General features: G+C 50.2%; 1 protein-coding gene and 1 pseudogene across 1 annotated transcript; both read right to left on the bottom strand.

Annotated features, from left to right (window-relative positions):
- Nucleotides 1-3,348: 3,348 nt before the first annotated feature.
- On the bottom strand, nt 3,349-10,854 carry Ctrc (chymotrypsin C). Its single transcript, XM_021161263.3, has 7 exons — nt 10,815-10,854; nt 9,763-9,854; nt 9,582-9,679; nt 8,274-8,399; nt 6,075-6,211; nt 5,004-5,149; nt 3,349-3,576 (listed from the first exon to the last, which is right to left on the bottom strand). Exons 1-7 carry the CDS (start codon nt 10,852-10,854, stop codon nt 3,349-3,351), a joined length of 867 nt encoding a protein of 288 aa, XP_021016922.3.
- On the bottom strand, nt 9,389-9,472 carry LOC147004172 (U2 spliceosomal RNA; annotated as a pseudogene).
- Nucleotides 10,855-15,232: the final 4,378 nt, after the last annotated feature.

Genomic DNA, 15,232 nt, shown 5'->3' with positions numbered 1-15,232 from the left:
AAAATTCCCCTTAGCCCCGGGAAGTTCCATGCTCATAGGTTCTGGGGATCACAATGGGAACTTTTCAGGGACCTTGATTCATTTAACCCAGGCTTTGTAAGCCTCACCCTCTACGGCCTCTGGATCAGCTTCCGCATCCAGGTACCTGCCCTGACTTCCTTTGATGGTGAACTGTGATGTGGAAATGTAAGCGAAATAGACCCTTTCCTCCCCACTTTGCTATCTGGATATGGTGTTTCCTCACAGCAATAGAAGCCCTAATTAAGACAAGTTGGTGCCACCAATCATATTGGGGTATTGCTGGAACAGACTTGACCAGGTTCTGAGGAGGATTGTGGGAAACCTTTGGAACGCTGGGCTGGAAAAGCTGTTGAGTGATGATGAGACAAGCAATGGATGCCTGGCTTGTTAAGAAAGTTTCAGAAGGAAGATTAGAGGCTCTATTGGGGCCACTTGTTATTTTGAATTAAGATTCTGTGGTTCTGGTTAGCTGGGACTGAAGAATCAGCTCTGATTAACAAGATATCGGAGTTACTAACATGAAACCTTTGCTTTGCTGGGATACGCGATGCTGATTGGCTGAAGCCGAGAATTAGTGGTGATTAAGAAAAGACCAAGATTGTTGAGGAAAAATCTCAGGAAAGTGTTTCCTGAAAGCCACTACACAGAAGCTGTGTTCCAGACATGGCCAAGGTTGTACCCCACACTGGCAGTCCAACTTGGTAGGGTAAGAGTCACCCAGTGATGCTGGTTTTGAAGGTTTGCAGGGATCATGGAGAACAGCTGAGGTTTGGGCACTGTGTGGCTGGGTTAGAGTCCCTTAGGAGAGTCCAGGAGAGACCTTTGGAGAGAGTACAGCCTAGTTGTAGCAGAAGACCCCAGCGTATTGGAGATGCCAGTACCATGGGATGACCACCAAGAATAGCCAAAGCCATGGAGTAGAGGCAGCCAGAGCCTAGAAGACAAGCTGTGTGTGTTACGGAGGGCAGAGCTGGAGAAGTGACCCAAGCTCTTTGGAAGAGTCCAGAAGATGCTGAGTGGATCCCAGACATTGGATCCTGAGTTATTTACAATTGGAGTTTGCTTTTGCTTTTATTTTATTGTGACTGTACCCTGGTCCCTCCTCCTCTTCTTCTTCCTCCTCCTCCTCCTTCTTTTTCAGAATTTTTTCCTTTTTTTTATTGGCTATTTTATGTATTTACACTTCAAATGTCATTCCCTTTCCAGTTTTCCCCTCCTGAACCCCCCTCCCACTCCCCCCTCCCTGGGTTCTTCTTTTTTGAAGTAAAAAAAGAAAAATAATTTATTTTTGATGTTATAGGAGCTTGCAGTTGAGAGACTGAATTTTAAAAGAGATTCTAGGATTTAAAAGAGACTTTGGATTTTTAAAAATAGACTGAATTTTAAAGTGTTTGGATTTGTAAAGACGGTAGGACTTTTAAGTCTTGGAATATCTTCTATTGTGATGTTCATATTTGTGTGCTCTTGGGGATGAACAAGAAAGAAAATTAACAAGTATGTGTTTGTGTTTCGAGTAGACAAGGGGTCACTTGTGCTGGCTAGTTGATGCCAACGTGACACGGGTATAGTCATCGGAGAGGAGGAACCCTCGATTAGAAAATTGCCTCTGGCCGGACAGTGGTTGCGCACGCCTTTAATCCCAGCACTTGGGAGGCAGAGGCAGATGGATCTCTGAGTTCAAGGTCAGCCTGGTCTACAGAGTGAGTTCCAGGACAGCTACGGCTACACAGAGAAACCCTGTCTCGAAAAAAAAAAAAAAAAGAAGAAGAAAAGGAAAAGAAAAGGAAAAAAGAAAAAAGAGGATTGCCTCTGTAAGGCTGGGCTGTAGGCAAGCCTGTAGGGCATTCTCTTAAGTAGTGATTGATGGGGAGGGCCCAGCCCACTGTGGGTGGTGCCATCCTGGGATGGTGGTCCTGTATCCTATAAGAAAGCAGGCTGAGCAAGCCATGGGGAGTAAGCCAGTAAGCAGCACCCCTCCATGGCCTCTACATCAGCTCCTGCCTCCAGGTTCCTGCCCTGTGTAAGTTCCTGTCTTGACTTCCTTTGATGAACTGTAATATGGAAGCATAAGCCAAATGAACCTTTCCCTGTCCGACTTGTTTCTGGTTATGGTCCTTAGGACACACTTTCAGGAGCGTTCCAGGCTAGTGGCCCCGTTGGTTAGGGGCATGATCAGTCCACTGTGGCTCTTGCCTGTTGGCTATTCCCGTTCCTGAGGCTTAGTTCAGTACTTCCTCTCTCTGAGCCTCTGTTTCCCTACCCATCTCACACAATGAAGGCTTTTCCTGTGTCTTTGGAAACCACAGCGTTTCTCAAGCCTGTGGGTGGGGCTGGGGTCTCCTCTTCCTGTACCACCTTGGGTCAGGATCCATTAAGTTCTTCAACTGGACACCTCTGGCCAACAGCTGCTGTTGAGACTGTAGTGTGTGTGTGTGTGTGGGGGGGTGATGATGACTGAGGAATGGGGGTGAGTGGCATGTGGGGGACCAGATGGGGACAAACATCTGCTGGGCGCTTTTCCCTAATAATTATTGGCTGTCTCTGAGACTTGGGTGTCTTCTTGTACCTTGGCCTCTATGAAGTGAGTGAACCTGGCCTTGAGCATTGCCCTGCCTCCATCTGCAGCTGGATGCTAGACCTTAATTCTGACCCTTTATGCTACCTGCTTGCCTCTTTATTATTATTATTATTAATTATATTATATTATTAATTTTATTACTTAATAAAATAATTAAAACAGTGATTAATTATTTAATAACACATTTAATATAATTATATAAATATACTACACTTATATTTAATAATTAAATAAATAAAATAATTTAATAACAATAATAAAGGCACATGCCTTAAAAGTCTCCACAGCCTGGCCTAGAGTGTCTGTTTCCGGTGATTGGAGACCCAAGAACCCCCAGAAGACATAAATAAATGTACTCAGGTGTTTATGGAAGGAGCTTTATTGCTGTTGGGAGGTGGGCGTCGAGACTGCTGGAACCGTCTCTTCACAGATGTATTTTCTGGAGAAGCAGAAGCCCATGTGAGAGACCCTGGGGCATGCTACCTTCTAGGGCAGCACAAGGCTCTCCGCTGTGTAATAGGTTCCCAGGAGGAACATGGGGTGCGGGGTTGGGGGGGTGTATGTCACCTCTTCAGAGCTTGGTGCTTATGGACTCAGAACACATCCTGTACCTCCTGCCTCTGTCCCCATGCCCTTAAGCCATGTGCCTCCCTCTGGGAGCCTCCCCTCCCCCCATTCCTGACTCAAGGCCTGCTCCAAGAAGGATTCAGGGTCTCTCAATGAATGGAAGAGTGAACTTGAATGTGGTCTTAAGTGACCAGTGAAGGAGGCTGCATGAGGAGGTGAGCACAGGGGCCCAGGGATGGGAAGCAGGGGACACCCACCTCCTCGATCCAGTCAATATAGGCAGACACGCGGGTGAAGACCACAGGCTTCTTGTATGTGTTGCAGCCTCTACTGGAACCAAAGCTCACGATGCCATGCACCTGCCACAAGCCATCTTCCACTGGGCAGTTCAGTGGGCCACCAGAGTCTCCCTGCAGCAGAACAGCAGGCCTCAGCTCTAGGCCACCCCGAGAGGCTGGCTTTGGCTGCTGTGGGGGATACAAGCTGGATCCTCCGGCTCCATATTTTAGTATTCAGGCCTCAGGCTAGCTATGAGGATTCTGACAGAGAAAGTGTAGGGGCTACCTTGACCTCATCCTGTGAGGCCAACCCTGAGATGTCAGCTAGCTCTCCATTTGCGGTGATCTGGGATGATGGCAATATACTCGGCCTCAGGTTCCCTGACTGTTTGGGGACTGTGTAAGCTGCTGTGTGCTGCCCAGAGAGTCAAGGAGGCTGGGAACCCTGAAGAGGCCTGGGAAAGAAGGGAGATAGACATGCTGCAGAAGGTTCTGGAGGTTTTGTGGTTCTGCTCATACTCTGGGTCCCTGTCACCTCCGACTGGAGCCTTTGGGAGCACGTATGGAACGCGAAGGGAGCCACTTTGTGCTGCTAGACACGTTCACAGTGGTTCTGTGAAGTGGTTACTGTGGCTTCATTTCTGATGTGTGTATGTACATGCATGTGTGTATGTATGTGTGCATGAATGTGTGTTTGTGAGAGCAAAGGTTTGCGGGCATGTGTATGTGTGGATGAAGGTGATGTGTGTATGTATGAAGGTATGTGTATATGTGTGTGTAAGCATGAATGTATACATGTGTGCATGTCTGTCGGTGTGCGTGAGAGTGTGTGTGTTTGTGTGTGTGTGTGTGTGTGTGTGTATTCAGGTATTTGTACCAGTGTCCATGCAGATGTATGTGTATATATGTGGAACCAAAAGACACACTCTCTGGCCTGGAGCTGACCAAGTGGGCTAGACACACTGGCCGGTGAGCCCCAGGAATTCTCATCTCCACCTCCCTAGCACTGGGATTCAGGCGAACCACCGTGCTTTGCATTTTCATAACATGAGTTCCGGGGGTGGAGTTCAGCTCCTCCTGCTTGCAAGGCAAACTCTACCAACTGAATTCCCTCTCTGGCCCTAGCCCCAGTAATTTTTTCATTTTCATTGTGTGTGCACGCGCGTGCACATGCACCCATGTGTACATGCATACATGCGACAGTGCATGTGTGGAGATCACAGGGCAATTGTGGGAACTGATCCTCTCCTTCCACCATGTGGGTTCTGGGGACCAAACTCGGGTCACCAGACTTGGTAGAAAGGGCCTTTCCCCTTTCCCAGCAGCCCTCCCAGTTGCTGGCATTGGGACTTGAACTTGAGTGGCTCAGGTTCAGCCTTCTGCCTCTCCCCATGCACTGGGGGTGAGCATAGAGGGGTGGACTGGAGTGATGGCTTTCCCTTAGGCCCGCATGGTTCACCAGGGCCTGGCCTCTTGGAGGGAGGGGTGCGATTTGCTCCACCCTCACCCTGCTCTGCCCACCTCCCTCCTGCCCCCTGGTGTGGAGTCAGGACACTCACGTTACAGGCAGAGATGACACCATCACCCCCAGCGCACACCATTGTCTCCCGGACCTTGGTGAACCACCAGTCCAACCTGGAGCAAGTGGTGTGGTTCACTATAGGCTGCAGACCCTGCTGGAGCACTTCAGCAATGGGACCGTTGGCTGGGGAGAGAGCAGCCATGCAGGGAGTTAGCCTGGCCCTCGGCTCAGCCCTAGCTCTGACCTCCAGCCAGTGTACAGAAGGCTGTGGGAACCATGGGTATGCCCCTCATTGAGATGGTTCATGTCTTTGGGTCACAGTTCCTTGGGGGACTATGTGCCTTTATGAAGTCTTAATTTTTCTTCCCCTTTCTGTTTTACTGTGCTAAGGATCAAACTCAGGCCTCTGAGTAGGCTAGGCAAGCACTCTACCATTGAACTATATCCCTAGGCTTCTCTTAACTTTTCATTTTGTGACAGGGTCTCCCTGTGTTGCCCAGGCTGGTCTCTGACTCACTCTGTACTGAGGCAGGTTGACCTGTGGCCCTTCTGCCTCAGCTGGGATCTTGGGGGCTTGTCCATCATTTCCTTCCTTCACCCCATCTTTAGGGGCCATATCTAAAGACTTTCCTCCCCCAGGAGGTCCTAAGAGCTAACCTCTGCTATCTCCAAGTCTTAATAGCTCTAATTCCCATTCTACCATCTGGTTCAGGCATCTTTTTGGGCATGTGTTTGCCATGTGATCTAGCCTCCTACCCCTAAGGGGACAGTTAGTTTATTATTTTGATACAGGTTCTCATGTAGCCTAGGTTGGCCTCCTTGTGAAGTAACCTTGAACTCTTGATTTATCATTTCCACCTTCCAAGTTCTGCATCACAGGCCTGCCTCTTATTTTTAGCTTATTTCTATGGCTAAGGCAATGAGCCCATCCCTGTTCTAGCCTATTTAATCCTTGTGTCAGCTGTCACCTTCACTTGTGACATGCTTGTCACATGGTCTGGGCTAAATAATAAATACTAGCTGTTATTATCGCATGGGAGACATGCTGATCGACAGTGGCACCTCCTTCGGGAAGCCTTGGGGATTTCTCAGTGCTGGCTGTACTCACTCCAGAGGCGACCCCAGCCAGTGACATAGCAGGGATAGTCCCCAGGCAGCAAGGAATCTTGCTCTGGGATACAGGCCACCTGGATGGTGTCGCTCAGCTCCACAGGCTCAGCCAGCTTGATGATGGCGATGTCGTTCCTAGAATGCAAAGTGGACAGAAGGCAGTGCTGGGTGTCGAGCTTTGGTGGCCAGGGATCTGCTAGCAGCTAGGTAACAAAGCTGGGGGCAGGAGGGACTCTGGAGGACAAATGGCTCGTGTGTGTGTGTTTGTGTGTGCAGAGGCCAGAAGACATGAGATGTCCTGGTCTAACCCTCACCACGGTATTCCCTGGACAGCATCTCTCACCAGACTGAGGCTGGCAGCCAGCAATCCCTAGCAATCCTTAAGTCTCCCCTTCCCACAGCACTGGGGTTACCGCACACAGCTTCTCATGTGAGTGCTGGGATCTGAACTGGGGTCCCCCCGGCTTGCACAGTGTGCTGTCTATGTCCGATTGATGGGCTGGTGGTCCTGGTGAGTAAGCCGTGGGGAGCAAGCCAGTAAGCAGCATCCCTCCATGGCCTCTGCATCAGCTCCTGCCTCCAGGTTCCTGCCCTGCTCGAGCTCTTGTTTCAGTTCCCTCAGTGCTGGGCTGTCACCTGGAAGTCTATGATAAAACAAACCTTGCCCAGTAGTGATGGCAGACGCCTTTAATCACAGCACTCTGGAAGCAGAGGCAGGTTTTGACAATCAAAAACAAAAGATAAATCCTTTTCTTGCCAAGTTGCTTTCGGCATATTTACCACCACCGCAGAAACCCTAAGACACACAGCAAGTCCTCTTAACCATGCAGCCACCTTTCCAGCCCTAAGTGACCTTCCAGTAGGTACATCTGTCCCCTAAGATGTGACTTCTTCCCCCTATGCCAGTTCATGAGAGCTCAACAGAGTGAACTCTTCAGGACCACTGTAAAGGGCCTGGGAAGGAGCTGCAGCTGGCCCAGCATGATCACAAAGGCCTGTGCAGGTTCATTTAACTACTCTCTGCTGCCAGAGAGAGAGACAATTGGTGATCCCGTGGTGACGTGGACCACATTTCTGTCTCTCTGTCTCTGTGTCTTTCTCTGTCTCTACCTCTCTCTTTAGCTTTAGTTTTTTGAGATAGGGGTTTGTTTTTGGATAGTCTTAGCTGTTCTGACCTTGAACTCAGATCTGCTTGCCTCTGCTTCCTGAGTGCTGGGCTTAAAGGTGTGCACTACCCCTACCATCTGGCTGTTGCGTTGTTTGTTTTGAGACAGAGTCTCTCTCTCTCTCTCTCTCTCTCTCTCTCTCTCTCTCTCTCTCTCTCTCTCTCTCAAGATTTATGTATTTCATGTATGTGAGTACACTGTCACTCTTCAGACACACCAGAAGGCACCAGATCCCATTACAGATGGTTGTGAGCCACCATGTGGTTGCTGGGAATTGAACTCAGGACCTCTGGAAGAGCAGTCAGTGTTCTTAACCACTGAGTTATCTTTCCAGGCAGAGACAGAGTCTCTTTACATAGCTCTGACTGTCCTGGAACTCATGCAGACCAAACTGCTGGCCTTGAACTTACAGAGATCCTCCGGCCTTAAAGGGGATTAAAGGCATGTGCCAGCAAGCTCCACATGGACTCTCTCTCTCTCTCTCTCTCTCCTTCCTCTCCCCTCTCCTCCTCCTCCTTCTCCTCCTCCTCCTCCCCCCCCCCCCCCAAGACAGGGTTTCCCTGTGTAGCTCTGGCTGTCCTGGAACTCACTCTGTAGACCAGGCTGGCCTCGAACTCAGAAAGGCCTCTGCCTCCCAGGTGCTGGGATTAAAGGCGTGTGCCACCACTCCACCACTGCCAGGCTGGAGTGTATTTCTTAACTTCTCTTAGCTTTAGCTCCCTGTCTAGGGCTGTTGTGAGACTTAGAGGAGAGATGGTGTCTCATATGCCTGTTGCAATCTGGGCAGGCGCTCAGCACTCCGTATAGGTGACTCTTGGCTCAGCCTCTGGCTGAGTGAATTCTGGACAGCATGGTGGGAGCCTCAGGGATAGAAATTCCTGTGTACTTCACCCACATCCTTGGTCAGTGTGAAGGTCTGAGTGAGTGCCATTCTGTATTCCTGCCAGCTGGGCATGCTGAGAGCTGGGGCCAGACTCTGTGGCTCCGTCTTGGGGACCCTCCTCCCGTGCTGCACCAGGGCTGGCTCTCACCACAGCAGGAGACGGTTCCACTTCTCATGGACGTAGATGGTATCCACCTCCGCGTACACGGAGCCTTCCTCATCCTCCACTGTCAGGTTATACTTCCCCAGGCCCACGCGGTAGGTCAAGTCTGTGCTAGAGGTGGGAAGGAGAGATGTCAAATGGCCTCAGGCAGGGCCAACAGGGAGAGCTTTAGAGACCCGGTCCTCTTCTGACACCAGGGCTTTTCGGGAAGGGGGAAGTCTGTTCCCATAGCCCCTGTACAAGATTGGAGAAGAACCACAGCTTAGAGCCAGGGTCTTGGTCAGGTGGGGACTTTACCTTGCTGCTCTAGACTGGCAGACTAGGAGAGGCCAAGCTGCCCGCTGTCAACTCAGGCTTCCACGTGGCTGTAGGCACCTGAGTGACACCTGCTTGGCTCTGTCCTCCCTTAGTACAAGCTCCTCCTGCCCTGAGATGGCAGGCAAGTGATCACCATCATAACTGCTGAGGAGCTAACTCACAACCTGAAGCCCTTCCCACAGCAATGTCTCTCTCCAGTCATACTGTGGTCCTTGCATACATGCCCTGACTCCTCCCACACCCCTATTTCCGCCCCCCCCACCCACCCAATCCTCACACTGTGCTCCCAGAAGGCCACCTCAGTTCTCAGAGGCTCCTCCTTCAGGCTGATCCTGGAATCCCACAGATCAGTGAGTGATCTTCCTTTTGTGTCTTTGCCCAGATCCATTGGTCTTTCTTCCCGTCTCTTTCTCCCCCCCTCCTCCTTCCTTCTTTACCTCTTTACCCTGCCTCTTTCCTTCTTTCTTCGTTTTAGCCCAGGCTGGCCTCAAATGGCCAAGAATAGTCTTCAACCTCTGATCTCCCTTCCTCTACTTCTCAAGTGACCGGGTTACAGGTGTGTATTAGCACACCTGTTTTTATGTGGCATTAGGGTGTGTGTGTGTGTGTACATGTATCCAGGGCTTTGTGTATGCTAAGAAGGAACTCCACCAACTAAGCTATACCCCTAGTTCCCTTATTTTATGATTTTAATCCCTCCCTTCCTCTCTCCTACTTCCAGGCTATCTTCTTTTAACTTGAGCCAGAACCACCTTGTGCCCTCCCCCTTCTTCCAGCCTCATTTTTGTTTGATAAATTACACGTTGACTTGTTCATATGCCAACTGAATACTACACTTGATCTTAGCCAAAAGGCCGAGAAGCGATATGTCAACTGAATTAGCAAACAGGCGAGTTAGCCGAGGACAGCAGCTAACAGAGCCCAGTGCCTGGACTGTTGGCTCCTCGCTGGTCTCCAGGTGTCGCTCCCACTCACTTGATGCAGTGGGCAGCAGTGAGGACGTGGCTGGTGGTGATGAGACTGCCCCCACAGGTGTGCCTCCAAGTGTCATCCCTGAGGTACTGAAGAGAGACCTGCAGAAGGACCTTGAGTCAGCCCTCCGGGGATGCCCAGCCCTGCCCCTCCCACCCCTGTATCTGCCTCGAAGCAAGCTTACCTGCCAAGGCCAGCTATTGGGGACAGCATCCTCTCCTCCTACCACTCTGGCTGACAGGTTGGGTGGGAAGGTGGGGTCCCCACAGCTGGAGGCTGGGGAAAGAGGGGGGTGCAGGTGAGCAGGCTGGCCCTCTGGGTAGGGGGAGATGGGAAAGGTCCTGTTTGGTAATTCATATTCTACTTGGTGACTGGGGAGAGTCCACGTGGCTCTCTGGGCCTCAGTTTCCGTGTGTGTGTGTGTGTGTGTGTGTGTGTGTGAGATGCGGGAAGAATGACCTCAATCAAGGAGTCTCCCCAGAACTAAGCCACTTGACACATTTAAAGAGCCACACAGAAGAAGTGGGAGGAACAGGCAGCGACTGGTGCTCCTGAGGGACTAAGTATATCTTCTGTGGGTCACAGTGCAGTGTGTGATGGAGGGCCACTCAATGTGGACCACTCAGAGTCCCACACTGTCATGTCTCGGACATTGTGTGGATGGGTTAAGAGTGTGTGCTCTGAGGTGAGGCGATGGAGCCGGCATTATGGCTGTTAGGCAGTATGTGGTCTTCTGGCAGGATACTGAGCTCCACTGGACCTCCGAGTTCCCGCTGTTGAATGGAGACAGGACACACCCAGTACGTGTAGGGTCTAGCTTGCTCTTGTGTCTAGAGAGCCCTTAAGATTCTTAGTCAAGAGTTTTCACTTGTCAAAACCAAACCAAACACTGGTCACAACCTCAGTTTGTGGTCTGGGAGAATGTCACCAAAAAACGGGAGAGCAAAGAACCCTGCGGGATTGGGGCTCCCTGGAGTGAACCCAGAGTGAAGTGCCTACTGTGGGCTTTGTTCAGGGTCACCTGACTAAACCTCACACCCTGGAGCCTGGAAGCTCTCCATCCCTTCTCCAGGACCTACCAATCTGGAAGAGACTCAACCAACACACAGATGCTCATTCAGTGGGCGAATCCACACAGGACCCCAAAAGTGCCTTTTGGGGGAGCAGAGGACATCCCCAAGGCCAGCTTGATCTTACAACCAGCTGGCTGCAGCTGGTTCCCACTCCCAAGCTTACCGCAGGCCAGGATGGCAGCGAGGACTGTAATTCCCAACATGGTTCAGGTGTTGAGGACTGGCTGGTGTGACCAGGCGGGACATTTTATAGGTTTCGGAGACAGGAGGTGAGGCCACAGGGGCCAATGCTGAGCTAAGTCTGGGACAAACCTGTTCTGACAAGGCCTTTCCCTAACCTTGGTAATGACTGTTTAATTTGGGTAGGCCATGTGGTTGGCTAGCTAGAAGCATGGGGTTTCCAAGGTGGAGTGAATTCAGCCAGCCTCCCTTTTCTGTCAGAGCATGTGGAACTGAACTCCAGGGCTGCCGTCTGCCTTTGAAGATGTTGTAACTCAGTTTGTATATTTTTCTACTGATTTTACTTTATTATGATGACTTTTACAATGTAATGTGGAGAGCTCTTGGTGCCCCTTCAAGAACATTGGCAAGAATGATTTACATAGGACTGGGACAAGGAAGTGGGCACAAGATAAATACAACTGAAAGATGTGTTCTTTGTTTTGGTTTTGGTTTTTTTGTCGACCACATTTGTAGCAGGTACCTGGTGGTCTGCGAGTCTTAGAAGACCAGGAGTCCAGGGCAGTGATTGGGGCTGGTCAGACAGTCTTCGCCAGCATACAGTATCTTTTGTTTGCAGACTTTCTCATCTCTCCCATGGTACACGTTGGAGGCAGGCCTGTGGAGTTAGGGGTCCCCTCTCCAGCTTTTTTAGTTCACCTCTTATGTTGGGGTAGCTCTGGGAAAAGAAGTAGGTCATCAGAAATAACTTACCTCTGGGCTTTCAGGGTCCAGGTTGCTATGCTGCAGTAAAGCCTTTGTGAGGCGTTCTAAAAATTAAGATGGATTTTCCTGCTTGTCCTGGACAACCTCTTGGAGTTTTTCGAAATTTACTGGCTTTAAGGCTGCCTTTCTTAGGCCTGCCAAAAGGCATGTTATAAACCCGTCTCTGGCTAAAACACCACCTGTGGAATTATAATTCCATCGAGGAACCTGGTCAGGCACTTTCTCTGATCCAATTGGGTATGTTCTATCTGTTCGATGAATTTCATCTGCATGCGTTCTTGCTTGCTCCCATACCAGCCTGCATTCCTCAGGAAGTAAGTAGTTAGTAACTCTCATATGTACATCGAGGAAAGCCAAGCTATAAGATTGAGTAATGTATTGAAACTCTTTAATAAAGGCAAAGGAGTTAGAGGTTTAAGAACCCAGTCTGCTCTCTATTTGAGAAAGTTCACTCAACGAGAAAGGAACATGTACTCTGACAAAACCATCTACCCCAGCAACATCTCTTAGAAGAAGGAGTGATGCTGGGTCAGGTGTCTCTCGGGTAGAAGGACTTGTGGGTTTGGCTGTGGTCTTAGAGCATGTGATAGGAGGGGTGAAGGTAGGTGCCAATGCAGGGTGATTGGAGTGACCTGTGGCTGGCACAGAAGGAGGGGGCGTCTGGAGAGGTTGAGCTAGTAGGCTCTGGGGTATCCTGGTGGGAAGGAGAAACTGAGGCAGCAGTTTGGGTTTTCAGCGGCGTGGAAACAGGTCTCTGGTGGAAAGGAGGGGGCTCATTAGCTGGATCTAGCGTTGTAGCGCCATCTGGTGGAGGTTGTGTAGGTTTCATGGCTAAGAGAAGTTGAGTTGGGGAACAAGAGGAGCAATGGAGGGATTGGAGAAAAGTTGGATCTAGGGTCGCATTAAGTGGCATTTGGAACTCTTATCTAACTGGTACTGAATCCAGACCTTATTGAAGAGGTATATTAATCTTGGTGCCTTCAATTCAGGCGTTACCTTCAAAGATTTGAGATTTTCTAGGAGATAGCCCAGTGGGATGCCTGGAGGTACATTCAAAGACATCCCAGCACCTATGGTGTGTGTGTGTTATTGGATTAATCGTACTGGCGTCCTTAAAAGAATTCAATAACCAAAAAGAAGTAAGCCAGGCTAGAGGCCCAAGTCGTCACTAGGGCCCCCCTACAAGCTACACAGTAAGTCCAGGACTTTCCAGAAAGGGCTCTACTCTGGGCCCAGGGGTTCCTTAAATGGCCGAAAGAGCCCACAGTGGGAGGGGAATGAGAGCCACTTTCAAGGGAAATGGTCCCCCAAGGGGTCTATGTCCTAACTGGTATGTCATCCGGGAGGCATGGCTGTAAAATACTAACCCTTTAGCCCCCAGAAAAAGCTAGCCAGGCTCTATCTGGGAAATTAGGGGCCCTCCTGCTGACTGACCTTAACAATCAATATTGCGTTATCTGTGCAAGAATTCTAGCAAACTGGTAAATGGAAACGTGGAACTGAGTGGTTGGTACGCGCCCAGCAGAAGCTAGCCCCACAGGGTGGACCAGGGCGGCACAGCTCACATGGTAGAAGTCTGTGAGTCTTGCAGCGGCAGTAGTGGAAATCCATGTGGTGTAGCAGTCGCTTCAGGCAGTGATGGCTGTGGCGGCCGTCCACTTGGAGTTGGTTCTCTGGTGGCAGTGGCGGCTTTACCATTGCGCTGGGTGGTGACAGCTGCCTGGACTCCGCAGCTCCCCTGCATAAAGATTCCTGGGTTATGATCTGGAACGTTGCGCTGCTTCAGAAGGAGTACACCAGGCCAAAGAGTTGCAAGTGAGGTTTATTGGGAAAGAGGGGGCAAGGTGGCAGAGGAAAGAAAAGGGGGGGAAGAGAGAGAGATATCAGGGGGGCCTTTCTTTATATATGGGTGATGATATAATGACAGGTAAAGGTGGGAGGTTGAGCCAAGTGGATTCTGGGAATATAGTGTTGTCTTGGCAACACGTGTTCGGGTCCTGCCTATGTGGTGTCACGGTTTTTGGAGGTCCTGATACCAACAAGGGTGATGTATCCCCTGGCTGGAGCTCTGCAGGACATGAGATCTATTCTAGGTGGAAGCCGGATAGGACTCAGGAAATAAGGTTTCTTCTCCTCTGCTGATCCCACGTTCAGATAAACTGGAGGCACTGAGAATGTCACAGTGCTCCACTCTGTGCCACCGTAGCCCTCATTTCCAGGTGTCCACAGTGTGACTCTCAGGATCTGAGATCTCATGGCCAGCAGCTGTGACGGAAAAGTAACCACAAAAGAAGTGTGGGGATGGTGGGGTGTGACCAGGTGATGTCCATGGCCTCCAGAGAAGCAATGCTAAGGTTTTGGGGGAGGAAGTGGAGCAAGGGCCTGAGAAAGGAACAGGTGTCAGCGATGGGGGACTGGGCTCTGGCTGCTTTGATAAGATGTGGTGGCAGCCGTTGCCTCTGTTCACTAAAGCAGGGGGGCTGAAGCTGGCAAGGTTTTAACTCCTCAAATACCACAGGGAAGAATCGTGGCCTCAGAGTTTTGGGGGTTCACTGTCGAGCTTCAGATCAGTGAGGTAAAGTGGTTAGTTCAATGGGGGATGACTATGGTGGTGTACACCTTTAACACCAGCACTCGGGAGACTGAGGCAGAGTTCGAGGCGAGTCTGGTCTACACAGAGATTTCCAGGCCAACCAGGGCTACATGGTAAGACACTTCGTCCCTTTTTTTTTTTTTAAAGATTTTCTTATTTTATGTATATATGAGTACACTGTTGCTGTCTTCAGACACACCAGAAGAGGGCATCAGATCCCATTACAGATGGTTGTGAGCTACCATGTGGTTGCTGGGAATTGAACCCAGGACCTCTGGAAGACTAGCCAGTGCTCTTAACTGCTGAGCCATTTCTCTAGCCCTTCTCTCCCCTCACCCCCCCCCCCTTTTTAAAGAGTCCCATGAGGGAGCTGGGAGAGCAATGGAGATTTGAGTGGCTTGAATCTAGTAAAGAGGATTAGTGAAAAGATGGGGATCCAGGGCAGGTTTTTGTTTGAGTTAAAAAAAAAAACCCAACAAAACAAAACAAAACAAAATGAAAAACCAAAACCTTACAGCTGGGCGTGGTGGCTCACGCCTTTAATCCCAGCACTCGGGAGGCAGAGGCAGGTGGATTTCTGAGTTCAAGGCCAGCCTGGTCTACAGAGTGAATTCCAGGACAGCCAGGGCTATGCAGAGAAACCCTGTCTCGAACCCCCCCCCCAAAAAAACCCAAAACAAACAAACAAAAAAACTTTACAATTGCATGTAGTTATGTGTATGTTTGTGTGTGCTACACGTGTGTGCCATGGCGTACATATAGAGGACAAAGGACAACTTGGTGGAGTTGGTTCCTATTTCCACCATGGGTCCATGGAGCCCTGGCTGCTCTCACTCCCCATCTCTGTCTCCTCAGCGTCGGCCTTACAGACACGTGCCACCAGACCATGCTCGGATGGTTCCTGGAGCGGTTTCTCTTGGGAACTGGGTCACTTGAAACCACCTCATTTCTCCGCTGGCTTTCTCTGCAGGGCTCTGAGAGGTTGAGGTCCCCAATAGCTGAGGCTCTGGCACCTGAAAGTCAGCCTGCTGGTCTAGGAGTCT

The sequence above is a fragment of the Mus caroli genome, unplaced genomic scaffold (genome assembly GCF_978045245.1).
Source record: "Mus caroli unplaced genomic scaffold, Mus_caroli_1 scaffold_6, whole genome shotgun sequence".
In the NCBI taxonomy this organism is placed as follows: Eukaryota; Metazoa; Chordata; class Mammalia; order Rodentia; family Muridae; genus Mus; species Mus caroli.
The sequence above is the reverse complement of the archived record's forward strand: the minus strand, read 5'-3'. Positions and strand labels throughout refer to the sequence as shown.

Coding starts and splice junctions, on each gene's coding strand:
- Ctrc (XM_021161263.3), bottom strand. CDS start 10,854: ATGTTGGGAATTACAGTCCTCGCTGCCATCCTGGCCTGCG. Junction 9,680..9,762: donor CCAATAGCTGGCCTTGGCAG/GTAAGCTTGCTT, acceptor GTCCTTCTGCAG/GTCTCTCTTCAGTACCTCAG. Junction 6,212..8,273: donor TGGAACCGTCTCCTGCTGTG/GTGAGAGCCAGC, acceptor TTTGCATTCTAG/GAACGACATCGCCATCATCA.